Source organism: Convolutriloba macropyga, chromosome 14 (genome assembly GCF_964194025.1).
Source record: "Convolutriloba macropyga chromosome 14, txConMacr16.3, whole genome shotgun sequence".
In the NCBI taxonomy this organism is placed as follows: Eukaryota; Metazoa; Xenacoelomorpha; order Acoela; family Convolutidae; genus Convolutriloba; species Convolutriloba macropyga.
In genome coordinates, this window is record NC_134481.1 from 11,364,742 (window position 1) to 11,383,327 (window position 18,586).

Here is an 18,586-nt window from a genome sequence, read left to right on the forward strand (position 1 = left end):
ATGTAAATGTATTTTTTGTGGGATGATCATATGCTACACACTAAAAATGTTCAAGTAAATTTACCTGGACCGAGTTCAGGTATTCGGAAGTTCAGGTGAATTTTCGGTTTAAAGGCACCTGAAACACACCTGACCTGCTTTCTGCTTTTACAGGTAAATTTTTACCTGAACAATTTCAGGTGTGTTTACTTGAAAATTGTTTTTTATTGCATTCAGCAGCCAAACAAAAAAACTAAATGTTCTTCAACTAAATCTAAATTAAAACACAACAAAAACGCATTCTAGGAGAAGCATCAGTACATTTATTAGGCAATGTCTTGTCGTTTTTTTAAGTTTGGCTAAAATACGTTTAAGTGTAATATAAAATTTTTTCCCAGTCTTCAGCTCTACTGTTGTTTCTAGCTCGAGCAAGTGCTTCTCGAACCAATAGGGGTTTCTGAGGTGAACCACAATAGTGAAGCTTCAGAATAACCGTTTTAAGCAACTTTGAAATTTTCAAAATCGTAACAACAGGAAACGCAGTGATTTTAAAGTGGATCAACTTGAATTTTTTCATTTTTCGTTATGTATTTAATCAGAAACAATTGCTCCTGCATAATATGAGCAGAGATTCACTTTAAAAACACAGCATACTGGAATACAATTTCTCAATAGTCGATTGATAAATTGGCTGGAGAAAAATTTTCCGAGATTTTACAATGTTCTATTACACTTGTTCCTGTCTTGTAGGCCGGTTTATCTACCTGAATAGAGCTCAAGGCACATGAACTTTGCCTGAACTAGTACCTGAACTCATAGAAAGTTCAGGTAAATTTGCCTGAAAAAAACACATGAATTTACCCGAACAGTTCATGAAGATTTGTCTCACCTGAACCATACCTGAACACACCTGAAATTTACTTGAAAAATTCAGGTGTCACTGCCTGAACATTTACCTGAACTTACCTGAAAAAAAAATACGTGAACTGCTCAGGTAATTTGTACAGTTCAGGTATTTTTCAGGTGTGTTCAGGTATGGTTCGGGTGAGAAAAATCTACCTGAACTCTTCAGGCAGTTCAAGTTTTTTTAAGGTAAATTTACCTGAACTTTATTAGAGTGTAATGGGGGAAGCAGCCCAGATATCAAATTAGGCGATGAAAGCTTTGAATTGAAGGTTAAAGATACATTAAAAACTTTCTAAGATAAAGTGTCGAAGTGAAACTTACGAGTGATACGCATCCAAACTATCGTCCACTTTTTTCATCAGCGCCACCATTTCGTTTGTCAATTCCTCGACTTCGGATTGACTTTCAGAAGAGCCCACCATGATTTTAACTATCTTTTCCAGCTCGGAAAGATCGGCATTGATTTCCAATTCAAATTTTTGGATGTCAAAATTGGGTTTGTTTTTTGCAATAACATCCTGTAACCGACTAATTTGGTGGTTTATTTTTACCACCAAAAACGTTTTTTGCGCAGCCTGTGCCATTTTCAATTTTTAGGCAACGTTCTGAGATTGCTCAAAAGAAATCACGCGAACACGGCCAGTTTGATTTTTAAAAATGCTGTTATAATAAAAATATTCAGCTTACTAAACAGAAGTATTATTTGAACAAAAGAAACGAATAAACTTTTCTAATGCTTTAAGTAAAGTAGAAGAAATGATTATTTTTACATGTATTCATGTCCGCGCTATAGTCTTTATTGACTCAAGTCAAGGTTTTCAGCCTCTTTTCTACCGTTTCAAAAATAGTTGAAGTGAACCCTGGCCAAATTCCACTTAAATTTCTTCACTTTAATTTCACTTTATTCCACTTTTTTCCACCATAATTATTAAAACGGACATGATAAAAAATCCGCTCTAATTTTATTCCGCTTCTCATCTTTTCCCACTTTCAATCCATTTCTTTTACTTGAAGTACGCAGGTAGCGTAAGTAGAAAAGCGTAAATAACTTTCGGTAGTGCAAAAAAGACAGCTGCCGAGTAGTTTTGCTCTCTTTTCAGCCTCAGTGCATTTCCATTTGCGTGTAAAAAAACTTTTAAGAAAAAGGTTAAGTAGACTTTGGTATAAGATCAGCGGACTAATTAATTTCGCTCTAGACTACAGCCATCAATTGATTAATTTTTAATTTTACTGTACGATTACAGCTAGCTTTCTCGCTCAAAAGCTGCCAGTAAAACACCACAGGTTATGAAAACTGAATAATAAAATTTTTAAAAACCTCTTTAAAGGCATAAGCAACTTTTTTTAATCATACCGCTTTAATGCCGCATTACCAAACACCTGTCTTGAAAGTAGCAAAATTTTGATAAGCACAGATAACGATTGGTCGATTAATTTGATGACACGGCTGACAGATTACCAAAAATAGCAGCATTAGCTTCGTAGAGCTGTAGTCTCAAAAAGATGGTAAAAGAAACAGACAGAATTCTTTTTTACTAAATGCTGAGATCTTGGATTTCGATTACGAATCTGTTTAATTTAGCTCTCCTTCTATTAGTAACTCTCAAACACCCTTCAATTGGAATGATACGCACTCCCTTTACCTTATCACAATTAAAGTAAACGAAAGTCAATTTCAGAGTGAGGAATTCATTTTTGAGAGCAAAGTACGTCACGTGTAATCATAAATTTAATCACTCAAATGAACAAAAAATTCTCTCTGCTAGCAGTGAAAAATGGCGTCGCGCACGCAATTCAGTTGAAATTACCTGAACGAATGAACAAAAAGCAGATTTGAATTGATTTTGACGTCATTTGTTCGTAGCAAAAATCTTTGCGACGAAACATAAAAATTTAGCAGGACAAATGTTGAAGTAGAATCCAAACAAATGAATGAAATTTTTATAACCTATATTTCTAATAAGCAGATCAATTGAAAATTGTCATCCCAAAATGCAAAGTTGAGAAATTAAAATAATAAAAAACTAAACAAAAAAATAAATATTGGTAAAGTTTTTGAAACTTTCACCCTGAAGGCCAAATTTGATCTATTTAGAAATACCCACTAACCCACGAACAGCCATTGAAAAGGGTGTTCTTGCCACTAAAGACAGAAAAACTGAGGAATATGAATAATACAAAAAAATGAAAACTACAAAATTTTCCAAAAGTTTTGCAATTTTAACAAATTGTCGCACAAAACTGTCCATTAACCCATTTGCAAGACCTAAAAAAGATTCATTAGCCCTTAAAGAGCGATAAGGGCTAATGCTAAAGACAGAAAAACTGAGGAATATGAATAATACAAAAAAATGAAAACTACAAAATTTTCCAAAAGTTTTGCAATTTTAACAAATTGTCGCACAAAACTGTCCATTAACCCATTTGCAAGACCTAAAAAAGATTCATTAGCCCTTAAAGAGCGATAAGCCAATAAAATGACAAAATGTTCGATTTGAAAACAATTGCAAACTTTCATATCTCCGAAAATATTAATATCTCCAGAACCATTTCATTGTCTTTAGTAACCCAATTGTAAGCCTTGAAAAACGTTTCACTGAGCCACAAAGTTTGATATTATAGATTTTATAATTTGTATAATACAGTTTTCATATAACCAAAATTTTCAAAAAAAAAGTTTAAAAATTTTCAAAAGGTGCAAAAATTGGTGATTTTAAAACGTTCAAAACCGTACCCCTTCCCTTGAAGCTCTGCAGTTTTCTGTTATCATACCCTAGAGGACGTTTATTGGCCCCTGGGGTTTGAAAATTTTCAAAAAATCTAAAAGGAAAGGCCACTAAGAATTATGAAGTAGGCTATTATTCAAACCTAGAGGAGGTTCACTGGCACAATTTCAAAAAGACAGAAAAAACGACACAAAAAACTTAAAAAAACGTACACGTTAGTTTTATTTAGTGTACTTTTGTCAATAGTCATAAAAAGTAATTGTGTGCTGCAACGGACTCGAAAAATTATAACAAATAGTGAAGAATTTGTACCATTTTGTTCCGAAAAACTACCGAAAATTACTTTCTAACATTAAATGGCCAAAGGTTAGGCTTTCACACCAATTGTACTACTTTAAACATTTGAAATACTACAAAAGCCAGCTTAGGGCCTCTGATGAAATTTAATGCACGCTTGGCGCTACCTGTTTATCGGATTTTGAATGGTCAAAGTCATTGAAAAATGTGTGAAAACATCTTAAAGAACATAGCAGTTCCGAATTAAAATCCAACGAAATGAATGAAAAACATGCAAACTTTTCAATTGACTAACAGAGAAACTGGATAACAAAAGCAAAACAAAATTTTTTTACATAGCTTTTGAATTAACAAAACAGATTTTGAAATGTAAAAGCTCTGGTTGTTAAGGTAAGGGGAACCGATATTTAAAATACAAATATTCGAAAAAAAAACACAAAAAGTCACTTCACAGATATCTTTCCGGGAAAAAAAAGCATAAGCGAACAACAAACGTACAAAGAGATTTTTTGTAAAAGCAAATTTTAAAAAACTTCTCTGAAATCTTAGACTTTTTTGTCCTCAGTAACAAGTTTGTGTTGTCAAAAATGATCCAAAAACCAAGCGACAAGATAGACTACTGATTAACTGGCAGTTTTCATTAAACAAGACATTGAAAACTTGCAGTTAAAAAACCAAAAAATTTTCTTAAAACTTGACGCAATTAATACTTTAGTTAGGTTCAAACACATTTATTTTGTCAAAACTTAAAAGTTTTCGACAAAACCTACAAATCGGTAAACCTGCAGTCTACAAAAAAATTTTGGGTTAAATATGAGCAAACAGAGGACAGAAACTCACTCAACCAAAACCAAAAAAAATAAATCAAAATTACAAAATGTGCTAAAAAACCTTTGAAAAAAACTAAGATAGCTTTTGTAAAGCTAACAACTATTCATTGCCACAGATTTGAACTTTTCAAAGATTTCGTTGCCCCTCAACTAAAGGAAGTTGAAAAAGAACAGAAAGTATCAAAATACTTGAAAAAACTAACAAAACGATTAAAGTTGATGAAATTACTCATATCAACATACTCAAAAACTTATCTTGGTCATCAAAAAGTTATCCACCAATCTATATTTCAGCCTGAAAACTGTTTTTGATGTCAAAAATGATACAAGAACCCAAAAACATGATAAGTTACTGAAAGCAAATAAAACCAAAAAGAGTTAACACATTTCAAAAAACTTAAAAAAATTACGAAAAGATATTTAAACAATTCAAATATTGATTATACCCAGCTCGTCAAAATCAGTTCTGTGTTGTGAAAATAAATATATTAGCCCCAATTCCAGCCCTAAAATGTTTCTTTGGCCTAAAAAAAGTGAGAACAACTAAAAATTGGCTACAATTTTCAAAAACTTTGAACAAAATAGCCACAAACTTTATTGATTCGAGTGGTAGAGCTGGAATGAAAAACAAAACAAAAAAACCAAATATATTTCCATAAAGACAGTTCAAATACAATAAAAGCTGTGTAAACTATAATCGACCTTTATGATAACAAAATTTGCTAAAAATTTGGGAAAATTGCCTCATTCAGGGATCAAAAACAGCAAAAACTGATCTTTTCAACTTGAACTTAGACGTTCCCATCAATTTCAATACATTGAGCCACTTGTAAACTTTCTAAAATCAGCAATAGGTCTCCATTGCAACTTAATATCTGCCGAATTTTACCTGTTTGTCCCGTTTTAAGTGCTCGAATTTCATTGAAAAATGTGTGAAAATATCTAACAAAAACAAAGCAGGACAAGTCCTGAAATACGACCCACAAAAAAGAATTGAAAAAACAAATCGGCGTTACAGTAAAAAAATATATTGACTAGTGCATCTGCGAACCCTAAAAAAGCCCTCCATAGATCAAAAACTCGAATAAATTTCAAAGAAGGTGAAAGAAAACTGCAAAACTTTACAAATATGCACAAACCCGTGATCTGAATATCTTCCTGCAAATGAAGTGTCTCAGGAGGTTTTTCAGTAACTCATCTTCAAGTTATATAAAGTTTGGAAGGGCTTTAAAAATAAAAAACTCAAAAAAAACCCGAAAAAAATAAAAAACTGAAATCTGAAAGACTGTTTTGCAAAGATTACAACAGTTTTCGAAAAAAAATACAACAATTTTCGCAAAGAAATTATCAAGTAATAATAAAAGCTCGCTAAAACTACTGATACTAATATTCTCAAAAGCGTTTCAATGTCCTTAAAAACTATTCGGTAGCTTATCGCCAAGCCATATAAAAAGTTTCATTGACCCATGCAGATAGAAAATCTGAAAAAAAATTGACAAAAATTTTCAAAAAGAAATTGAAAAAATTGCAATAATTAGCATCATCCGTCTTGTAACAAAACTTTATGAACTTTGAAAAGCGTTGATTTGTAGCCGGCTATCATAAAACTTGGAAACTGTCAAAAACATGAAAAATTGAACCATTTTGGGTCCTGTGATACCTGAGGCTATCATTATTTATTATTTTACCCGATGCAGTATATCTTATATGATGTCGTAAAGTAGTTCATTTTATTTGCCCTTGATAATCTTGTTCATAATTATTCAGTTTGCATCTTATGATCTTTTTAATGATTTTCTTCTTGGTTTCCCGCCTCGTGATCAGACATGTCTGATCACGCATTCACGTTTGCTTACCAGAACATTTCTTTTTTTTTCATTCTGCTAACTTTTCCATTTCAAATTCAGTTAACAATTCTCTTCTTCAATCCAGCTCCACGAGTAAGCGCAAATAATTCAAATCAGGATTTCGCTCCGCAAATCTCTATCTAAAAAATTCTAAACAAACTCGCACCGCGAATAGCTACTCTATTTGAATAGAGTACGACATGGCGCAGCCAGCAACTAAACGACCACCTCTCGGAATTGACCCTTTCTGGGACAAACCTACACCCGATCTACCTCTTCGCTGGGAGAAATGGAGAGTGCAGTACAAATTGGCACTGTTGGCAAAGGAGAATATCATTCTCGATACGCTACTTGGACCTAAACCTGAGATGGTGGATTTTCCTCTTGAGCCAATATAAGAAGAGAAAATAGTGGGTGCTTCCGCACAATCGGAGAGAGAGAGAGGAACGTGCGCAACGCGCAACAGAAAATGAACTGGCTAAACAAATGCCAACGACTAATAGAAGTGGGTATCATGTGTGGTGACAAACCGTGGCCACTGGCAGATCGTAAAACTGTATCTCTACTCTACCTAAGCATCGGAATAGAAGGACGTCGCATTCTCAATTGCAAGAACCCGCACATCATGATCGATACCCTCGCTACTGTAGACTTCTGGAAGATCGTGGAAGAGGCATTCATCCGCCCTCGCAACATAACTTTCGATCGTCATGTCTTTTTGATTACAAAACAACTTCGGGTAGAAACAGTAGAAGTTTTCTATGAAAAATTAAAGGAAATGGCAGAAAACTGTGACTTTGAGAACAAGGAAGAGACCTTGATACGCGAAGTCCTCATCACTAATCTGATGGATCCTGAAAATCAAAAGGAACTCCTAAAACAAACCGTCGAACCGCGGCAGGCTTTGGAGCTAGCAATGAACATGGAACTCGGGATGCAAAACCAATATCAAAAACAGCAACACAACTAGATTTTTGTTCCAGCAAACGTCAACGCGGTCCAATTCGCCAGTAATTCTCGAAACTCGTACTGGCAAAATACGAACAATGCTACAAAACAAAACAATCGTTCGACACTCAATTGCTCAAGTTGCGGAGGAATGTGGCTTCCGAATCACCGCGAAAAATGTATCGCGAAAGGCAAAACGTGTAACAATTGTGACTTCTAAATCATTTCGCGAAGGCTTGTAGGAAACAAAGGAATGTGAATACAAAACCACAAAACTCAAAGAAAAAGATGGTACGTGTTGTGGAAGAAGAACCGCATCCCGAGGACTCAGTGAATTTTCTACAGCCAGCCAAACTGTATGAATCGGACTACAGTAGTGGAGAAGAGGATAACACGGTTGCGGTGATTGAGAATGCTGTAGAGAAAGTAGAACCACTCAACATGCCGCTCAAGATTGGCAATCTCAACATTACACTCCTCGTGGACTCCGGGAGCGCATGTAGTATTCTCAACTGTTCACTCGCATCGCAAGTGGTACAAAGCAGTCCTCGCGCATTCTGGATTGACGAAAAGGTGTCCCCACAACTTCGGAGCTTTTCAAATGAACCAATCCAGGTTGAGGGAAAGATACAATCCCCAATAACAAGCAAGGGTTGGACATGTGATTCAGCAACACTCACAGTTGAAACTGACGGACAAAATTCTCTAATTGGCCGTGATTTAGTTGATCAACTTGGTTTGGCAGTGGCTCAATCTACATCTCAAAAAGGTAATCATGTCAACAACATTTTATCCCCAGAATTCAAAGAACAAACCGCAAAAACTTTTTCTGAATTGATATCGCATTTTGGAAGATCAAAAAGTCATGTAGCAAAATCTAAGTTTCACAAAGATCTCCAACCTAGAAATCGAAAAAGTAGACGTATTCCAATTAATCTACAAGAAAAAATTAATATCGAACGTAAAAAACTGTTAGACGAAAAACATATTATAAAACTTTCAAGCTGCCCTGATAAATATTTCATGTCACCAATTGTGGTCACGGTAAAAAAAGACCAAACAATAAAGCTCGCACTGGATTCAAAAGTATTAAACAAAGCAATTCACAAGAATAAATATCAGATGCCGAATATTTTTACGATAACTGAATCCATTTCTCAACAAATAAGTTCTCCCGCGTCGCAAAACACAACGTACTTCTCTACGATTGATTTGAAATACGCTTACAGTCAGTTGAATTTAGACGCTAGCACGGCCAATCACTGTAACTTTATTATCATCAGTGGTGATATGACCGGCACTTACAGATTTCAAACAGGATTTTACGGTCTCACAGATATGCCAGCTGAATTTCAAAAAGCTATGGATTACTCCCTAATTGGCTTATAAAATACATATTGTTTTCTAGACGATATTTTGATTGTTAGTAAAGGATCTCTGGAAGCACATAAAAACTATGTAATGAAATGTCTGCAACGATTAGATGATGGAAATCTTAGAATACGACTTCCTAAATGTCATTTTGGGAAGTTAGAAATTGATTGGTTTGGATACCATATCTCGCAATCAGGTATCTTGTCTCTCGAAAGCAAAACAGCTGCTATATTAACACTCGAAGCTCCACAAACTCTAAAGAAACTCCGTTCTTCTTTGGGATCACTTCACTACATTGGGAAATTCATCCCTAATCTTGCTTAAATTAGTTACCCCCTCCGCCCATTACTGAAAAAGTCATCAAAATTTATCTGGACAGCGGAACATGAGAACTGTTTTAACGAGATTAAAACTCGCATTGCGAACGCAACCGCAAACAGCCACTATAACCCGCAACTCGAAACGCGCGTGAAATGTGATGCGTCACGTTCCGGAGCAGCTCTTGAACAACTAACAGTTGATGGGTGGAAACCAATCGCATTTGCGTCTCGATTTTTCAATTCATGCGAACACGTTATAGTGTAAATGAACTTGAACTTCTGGGTGTATTCTGGTCAATTTCATATTTCAAAAGCTATTCGTATGGAAAACATTTTTACGGTGATTACGGATCATCGTGCACTTCTATCAATCATGAAAGAACATAGATCGAATAAACCCTACAACAGCAGATTGACCCGCTGGGTCGATCGCTTACTCCCATTTCAACTTGATATTGAACGTCTTCCCGGGGTGAAAATGGGTTTATTCGACTACATTTCTAGACACCCGTCGCAAAAAGCTAAAAAGGTATCAGCATATGATGAGGAATTCATTGTAGCGAAATTAAAATTAATCTCTACATCTATCAATGCACTAGAGTTAAACAACACAAAATGTGCATCTCAATTACACCAATTAATAATAACGCGCAATCCTGCATTGTAAATCAAACCTACAATTGAGGCACATGAACGCACATTACAAATCACACCTAAAATTGAAGCCAATAATAAGGCAATAAACTCAATTAACACACACGCAACACGAGTACGCAAACATGTTTTCTACAATTCACCCGCGCCGCGAAAACTAGCCTCAAATGCTAATAGCAATTCAAACAATTCAAAATATGTAGAACACGCGTCGCAAAGTCCGCTTAACACTTCTCTCGCTCAGAGAAATACCAGTAAGAATAAACAATTATTCCAAATTCGGAAAAAAGTAGTTCTCGCGCAGCGCGAGCCTCAAATTAGTCAATCTGAAATCCCGCCAATTAAGAGACATTCCTGAGTTATCTTTAAAAGTCATCACCCAAAAATAAAATCAGTGCTTCTTTCCTCCAGTCATTCTACAATCCAGTCGTGTATTTTAAATTCCACAATTCAAGTTCAACTAAATCATCATCAGAAATAAATTATATTAACAAAACCACAAACATAATGTCTTCTAAGAATCGTATCACTCGCGTTCGTTTCAACGACATATCCCGCACGGCGAATCAACAATCGGCCAGTGAAAACGCAACTCGCCCTTCAAGTCAGCGATCTAACTCGCCAAGTAATTCCCGCGCCGCGAATCAACGTAACGAACCTTCTAGCGACACTCGTGCAACAAGTTCTCCTCTAGTTACAACGCTGACGTCCCCGACTCATTCATCGAACACAAACACACCTCTCACACCCAGCCCACATGTCCCGACGTTTGACTATATCGTATCGAAAGTATTCAACAAGTCACTGATTGCATCCCTGACTAGCAAAGATGCAGTATTGAAAGAGGTCCGGGATTGTATGCTGACAGACAACGAGAGCCGTCTCAAAGCTTTAAACCCTTACATCCATTCTTATTGGAGGGACCTCCACGTACGTTCCGGGTGCGTATGTATTGATTAAAAGGTCGCCATACCGAACGTTCTGCGAGAGGCGATGATCGATGACATACACTCCAGCCACCCGGGTACATGGGGTATGATATGTATGGCCACGCATTGCTGGTGGCCATACATGCATCGAGAGCTCATTGCTAAAGCCACCGAGTGCAAACCCTGCACGGTGACTGGTAAGAACCTTAAATCTGTTCTTCCGGCTAAGCAAATTAATCCATACATACCGTGTGTTGAACCAAATCAAGAAATTCAAATTGATTTTGGAGGTCCAATATTTGTTGAAAAGGGTAATGACGTTTACTTTCTAGCAGCAATTGACCGTTTTTCTAAATACCCTACTGCATATATTTATGACAAGGCTAATGGACCAAACGTTCTAAAATTTTCGGACATGTATGTTGAAAATCACGGGGTTCCACGATCTATTCGTCTCGATCAAGCAAAGAGTTTAGATGGCAATCAAGTAAAGACCTTTTGTAATAAAAATAACATTGATATAATCGAAGCTCCTGTGAACGATCATCGTGCTATTGGATTGGTAGAAGGTCTTATCCAAACTATTAAAAAAAGACCCGCATGTATTAAAGAGGAAAAATCGTCTACTAACGCCTTTCATGTAAAGCATGCATTAAAGATAATAATACACCAATTGCGAATATGTAAACAAAGAACAACAAAGATCTCGCCGTTTGAAGCACTTTTTTGGAGGAAAACCTAACACCCCGCTAAGCGTGATAGCGACAAAGCCTAAATTGTCAAATCTAACATACGAAAACATGGTAAACCACTATTTAGATGAAGACACAGTGATGCCGGAAGAAATCCTTCGAGACGATGAGTGGGTGAACGGCTATCGCAGTGACATCGAATTGGAATCCAGTATGTCACGGGTGACGCACGAAGCAAAGGAACGATAAAGAGCTAGCACGGACGGCGAGTCACGATTCCAACAAAACAAGGCAATCCGCCCACTCCCGCTGAAAGAACGTGCAGTAGAGTTCAATATAGCCCGGAAAATTCATGGAAAGAGAAGATCCAAGAAGAATTTAGAGGGGCTTTACGAATTACTCGCGCCGGGCTCGCACATCCTGAAGGTTAGCCCGACCACCTCGACGATTAAGGAACCCGGCAAACCAGTGGTCACAGTACGTAACAGTGACATTGCGAAATTTTGGACACAGTTGAAAAGGCAAACTCCATTGAAAGCAAATGCGGACAGGAGGGGACCACGTTCAGGCGAGAAAATTGTAGAAGAACTAATCAAAAGTCACAAGAAAGAATTCTCAAGAAAACAAAAAGAAGATAAAAAGATGAAGCACCGAAAAAGTGACCCGGGCATCGGGGTATCTTCATCCAAATCTAATATCTCAAGCGCGATGCGAGGGCGAATTCCCCAAAATCCCAAACTTTCTCGCTATCCGAAACCAACAATATGAGGCCGCCGCAGTTTCGCATAGCGAGGAACCAACAACATCGTCCACAAATACGCGGACCGCAGTAGCACAACAAAAAAGATCGTCAGATAGAAATAGGCGTAGTCCCTCATACTACGGATTCCACAGTCCAACTCTAGACTCCACAATTTTGCCACCACCAAAACGACCTCAACGAGCGGGTGACATGGAAAATTTCCAGCCTCCACCCGAGTCTATTGTAGAGTTGGTTCAACAGATTGCGGAAAATCAGCCTAAGTGACTAACATTTCGCCAAAAATTGGAGAAGTTTCGACACACGCTTCGCAGAATCCGTCTCTACTCGAAATAGATACGCCAACCCTCGTTCAGTCAATGACGGCACTCTGCAGAAGTACATGACTCAGATGAAAACGAATGGGAAAATTGAAACTGCATTTCTTCGAAACTATGTCAATTGAAACATTTCATTTATTAATAGTACTTATTTTTAGCTATGATAACTAGTAAATTTATTGTTATTATTTATTTAACCGGGGACCAAGTATTAATTTGTAAATATTGTTATTATGTACACATTCGAAAAATGTATTTCACAATTTTTTTTGTCAATGTGAGGTGTATGTGATACCTGAGGCTATCATCATTTATTATTTTACCCGATGCAGTATATCTTATATGATGTCATAAAGTAGTTCATTTTATTTGCCCTTGATAATCTTGTTCATAATTATTCAGTTTGCATCTTATGATCTTTTTAATGATTTTCTTCTTGGTTTCCCGCCTCGTGATCAGACATGTCTGATCACGCATTCACGTTTGCTTACCAGAACATTTCTTTTTTTTTCATTCTGCTAACTTTTCCATTTCAAATTCAGTTAACAATTCTCTTCTTCAATCCAGCTCCACGAGTAAGCGCAAATATTTCAAATCAGGATTTCGCTCCGCAAATCTCTATCTAAAAAATTCTAAACATACTCGCACCGCGAATAGCTACTCTATTTGAATAGAGTACGACAGGTCCAATAAATACTAAAATTGACCTTTTCAGCCTAAGTTTATGTCTACTGCCGATTAGGCTCAACACTGTAAGCACTTGAAAAACTAAATTCAAGTTAGGGCTTCTAACAGAACTTAATGCCCAATGAGCGTCACCTGTTTATCCCGTTTTGAAAGCTCAAAATCGTAGAAAAATGTGTGAACACATCTTACAAAAAAAGACCGAGAACCAATACAATACAGAATCTTTGGAGCCCTATAAAGAGACCCAAATAATGATCCAATTCTTGGATCGTTAAAAGAAATAGTCCCAATATGCAATCCAAATCCTGAATTGTAAAATAAAACCAAGAGAAGAACACTATTAGCCTCAGCTATCGCTTTGTGACAATAATGTAAAAACAAAGAAATAAAAAATATTTTAGTATTTAATATTTGTAGTAAAGGCTCTGTACAAACCATTGTTCAGAAAATAAAACCCAATTTTTGACCATGTGGTGAACTAAAATGACTTATGTATTAGCGTTAAACGTCCCTTATTCGATGGGGAAAATTATTTACGGTTTGAATAATTATCACGCTTTTCAAATGAAAAAAATCTGCAGACTGCAGGAAAAGTCAATCAAAAACATCTACTTATTAAATGGCATGAAACGATGAACAGAATTGCTTTGCGACGCGTGTAGAAATGCAGCACAAACAACGAGCTAGAGAAATCCTAAGAGAAATCCTAGTAAACGTGGTGTTACTTGAACAAAGTAACTATAATTGAAGGGAACAGTTTTTTGGAGATAACTTGGGTGCCATTGTTATCAATAAAATTTTACAAACCAAAATATGGTGAGCCAAAAAACTGAAAAAAACTTGAAACAGCATCATTCATATGAAAAAACTCTTGATTAAACTGTGAAAAACGCTATCAAAAAAACAAATTTGTTAGATAATTTTTGAAAACATGCAGCGTAAATAATGCAGAGTAAAAACTTAATATTTAACAAAACACAAAGCAAGACTTTTGAAGCACACCAAAAATTTTTCAATAATTAACCAAAAGCTAGAATAACTAGAAATTTGTTTCTAAATTCGGGTTTTTCCCATTATAGCCCCATTAAATTATAGCCCCCTCCCATTATGGTATAATAACCATGATTGGGGGGGGGGGCTATAGGTTATCTGACCACTAAGCTGGGGGGGCTATAATGGGAAAGACCCCTAAATTCATTTAAAAAAATGGGACATTATAATTTCAACACGTAATCAAAACAACTAAGGAGACAACCAATACCAATTTTTCGAGCATGGTTTTACTCTATTTAAAATGCGAGTAATAACAATTCACGCTAAAATTGCTTCATTTTTCATTTCACTTTCTCTTTCGCTGTTATTAAAGTCGCCGTTCCGATTTGACTTTAGTAATTGTAAATTATCTAAATGATGTTAGAAAAACATAACTCGCCCCAATATATTTCCTTATCTTTGATTTGTTCAAAAGACTTTATTCGAAGTGTAAAAAATTACTTGTTTTCCCTTAATTAAATGTCTGAGATTCCAAAAATAACAGCCACATATAGAACACTAAGATGTTCTTTTAAGAAAGAAAAATGACTAAACTTTAGTGAATTGCTATCAAACGCCAGGCGAGCGATTGGCCTTGGCAGCAGCCAACTTGGGATTAGGGATTCCAGCATTAGGGGGTGAAGGATCAATCGTTGGGGGTGGGGACTGTGGTGGTAAAGCCACGGAGGTAGGGGTAGGGTTGGGGGAAGGACGAGGGGTTCAAATTGTAAGCTGGGGAGGATACCTGGCAGGAGTTTTTGGAGCGCTATGTAAGAGGGTGGGGGAGGATGACTGATGTCAAGGTCTAATTTTTTATCTAAACTTAGTGTCCTAAATTCGGACACAATTTTCATGGCAAAAAATTTAGACTGAGTTAGAAATCTAATTTTAGACTTTGGATCTAACCACTGTAAATAATCGGTTGCTTCGCTATCGGAGACGGAGACGTTCGGTTTATTGCAACTCCTGTATGTTTTTCAGAGCACGTTTTTTTCACAATTCTGTAAAATTAAACTCAATTTCAATTGAAGTTCAACATTTTCGTACCCTATGGCTCTCTAAATACGCTATAACAAAAACTTAGTCCCCTCGAGCCTTCTGCCCAGCACTCCGGCGCGAGCGCCCTCTGTCCAAGGCACTAGGTCCCTCGGGCGGCTAAGATTTTGTTCTAACAAGCACTCAAAGACTAGTAAGGCAAAGAGCTCTCAGAGAGCTATTCGGTCACTTTATGATCTCTGGGCTTTACCCGTCTATCCCGTTTTTGTAAAAAAAAAGTAAAGAAAGAGAGAAATTGAAAACTGCGTTTGAGAGCAGCTATAAACAATCACAAAATACATTAAACCTGTCCATTTTGTGACTCTGAAAAAAACAACAAATATCGGCAAAGCTCAAAAACTAATAAAAATCTTTTGAAAACATAACGTTCAAAAAATGTGAGCTTCTTGTTTACAGTTTCAAGCAATTGTAATCCAGAGAACCACGAAAAAACGTGAACCATTGTTGAAAGCGGTTATGAAAGAATGCCCAGTTCATTAAAAATGATAAATTTTTTGAAAGATAAAGGTTAGGTTACACAAAAACATTCTCTATATTTCGAAAATAATAATTACAAAATGGCTCAAGTCGGACAAACTGTTCTTCAATGTGAAGGGGCAATTTAATTCCAAAGGGCTGTAGCCAAGAAAAATGTTTATGGGCGCCAAAACGTTGACCGGGGAGGGCCTCGATAATACAGCCTTTGGCGTGTTAGACTTCGCCCTAAAAATTTAGGCAAGACCTACCTGTTCTCTGTTGCGGTGCAACATTAATTGAATCACTTGCTAAGAAATGCTCTATTATAACGCTTTGTGCGTAAGAATCTCAAGCTCGAAAAGACCGAGTGAATGTGATAATATCGTTTGATATTATGAATATTTGGTTTCAGCACGTGGTTAATTATCATTGTTTTCCTCATCTTGCTCGGATTGCATTGAAGGTCATTGTATCAAAAGCTATTGTAAATCGTAACATACCGGCCTCCTTGAACTGGTTCAACTTTATTAATACTTCATTGAAACTGGCTTTCTGGTTAGGTGGTCATTTGCGGTAAATAGTTTTTCTCAACAACCCATCACAAATTTATTGATACTTTCTTAAATTCAATCAGTTCTTGTTTGTCAGTTTTGTACAGTTGTAATTTACATTTCCTTGCTGTCATTCCTCGTCTGCATCCTCTGGTGTTCATTCTTCTTCTGTGTCATCTTCCTTGTCAAATCCTAATGGCGGCATGTCAATATCGTTTTTCATTAACAAGACAAGCTTGTTGACTGGTCGTATAAATAGTCCAGATGATGTCTTCAATTCAACAGCTCGAACTATTTTATCATTTCCATCAAAGACCTGTGTTATTCGTCCCATTGGCCAAAGACTGGGTGGTGTGTTCTCTTCCTTGATTATTACTACATCATTGGTGTCAATCTTTGTTTGTCCCGTTGGCCGTTTTTTTCCGTTGTTGTAAATTTGACAAATATTCTGTTGACCACTTCTTCCAAAAGTATCTAATAAGGTTGTTCATCCTCCTCTTCTGCCGTGTCAATGAAATTGTTTCTTTTCCTGTTGTTTTATGTTCAGGCAATGCTGTGATTGGTCGTCCTATCAAAAAGTGACCTGGTGTAGGGCATCATTGGGATCATATGAAACGGACGTAATAGGCCTTGAATTTAAGATTGCTTCAATTTGTGTCAACAGTGTTGTGAAGTCTTCAAAAAACAGTTTTGTTCTTCCAATGCTGCGGTACATGTGTCGTTTCAAAGATTTGACAGCGGCCTCCCATAGTCATCCAAAATTTGGTGTTCTCGGCGGAATAGTAAGCCAAGTAATATTGTTCTCCTTGCCCAATGTTGATATCAAATCTTCAAGCTCTTGAGTAGCTAAGGCTTGTCGAAACTCCAACTCTCCCTTGGTCCAAATGAAAGTTGTTGAGTTGTTGCTGTGTATTTCATCAGGAATACCCCGACGAGATACAAATCTTTTCATGGCTTCAAGACAGTCGTCCTAGGTCAGAGACAAAGCTGGAGCTATGTGAACTGACTTCGTACTGAAGCAAATGAAAATTGCAAAGTATGTTTTCAAAAGAGTTCGTGTTCCATTTTTTGTGTAGAACGGTCCACAATAGTCGAGTCCGCAATGACTGAACGTAAATGACGGCACTACTCGTTCTCGAGCTAAATCTCCCATCTGAGTCTGTAACAATTTGGCATCAAAACGGATACATGGCTTGCATCTGTATTAGACACCTCTCACTACAGAAAGCCCTCCCGGTATCCAAATAGTTCGTCGAAGCGTGTATAACGTCAGTTGAGGTCCTCCGTGAAGATTTTTCTCGTGTGCTTCTCGAATAAGCATTTCACTGATTGGCGATTTTCTTGGAATAAGGACAGGAAACTTTCTATCTATTATGTAAGGCGAATTGGCTAGGCGTCCTCCATCTCGAATCACCTTATTTTCTTCATCAAAGAATGATGAAAAGCTGTTGAGACTACTGCTTCAAGGAAACTTTTGTTTTCTGGGTCTCCCTTTAGTGGCTGCTCCTTAAGTATTAACGAGAAATTTCCATTCTCTGTTTTCATCTTTGTTGAGTTGATGTACTGTTTCGCTAGAATTGTCTTTATTCCCGGTAGACACGATGTAAAGTTGATCCCCAGGGCCCCCCGCCCAACCTATACCATGGCTGACATCATCCCTTGAGACCACAACACCATCTACGCTGACAAGAGATCTTGGGCACCCGGCCCTACCTATACCTGAGGAATTGGTAGTAAAAACTGAGCACACATTTTCACCTGCCCCCCGGCGCTGACAATATTACCAGAGCCCCCGGCCCTACCTGTACCAAAGGAATTGGCAGTAGAAACTGAGCTCGCATTTTCACCTGCGCCCACGGCGCTGACAAGACTTCCTGGGCCCCCAGCCCTACCTATACCTAGGGAACCAATAGAAAAAAAGCTGGTATCTTCATCTGCACCCCCGCCGCTGACAGGACTACCTGGGCTCCCGGCCCTACCTATACCTAGGGGACTAGTAGAAAATGGGCTCGTATCTTCATCTGCGCCACCGGCGCTGACAAGACTACCTGGGCCCCCGGCCCTACCCAAACGTTGAGAAGCATTGGTAAGTAAAGAGATCCCCGTGCCCTTACCAATCCTAGTGTTGATGTAAGCATCTGGGCCCCCAGCTAGACCTATAGCACCAACCCCCTCTGGTCCAGTAAATTTGTTAAGTTGTTGAACGTCTTGTTGTGTCAAAT

General features: G+C 37.3%; 1 protein-coding gene across 2 annotated transcripts in view; it reads right to left on the reverse strand.

Moving 5' to 3' along the window:
* LOC142353232 (uncharacterized) overlaps nucleotides 1–1,553 on the reverse strand; it is a 26,867-nt gene extending 25,314 nt beyond the window's left edge. For both annotated transcript variants that reach the window (XM_075405461.1, XM_075405460.1), the window contains exon 1: nucleotides 1,207–1,553. In XM_075405461.1, the coding sequence (XP_075261576.1) occupies nucleotides 1,207–1,469 (263 nt within the window). In that variant the 5' untranslated portion in view covers nucleotides 1,470–1,553. The remainder of the gene's footprint in view (nucleotides 1–1,206) is intronic.
* Between the last annotated feature and the right edge of the window lie 17,033 nt (nucleotides 1,554–18,586).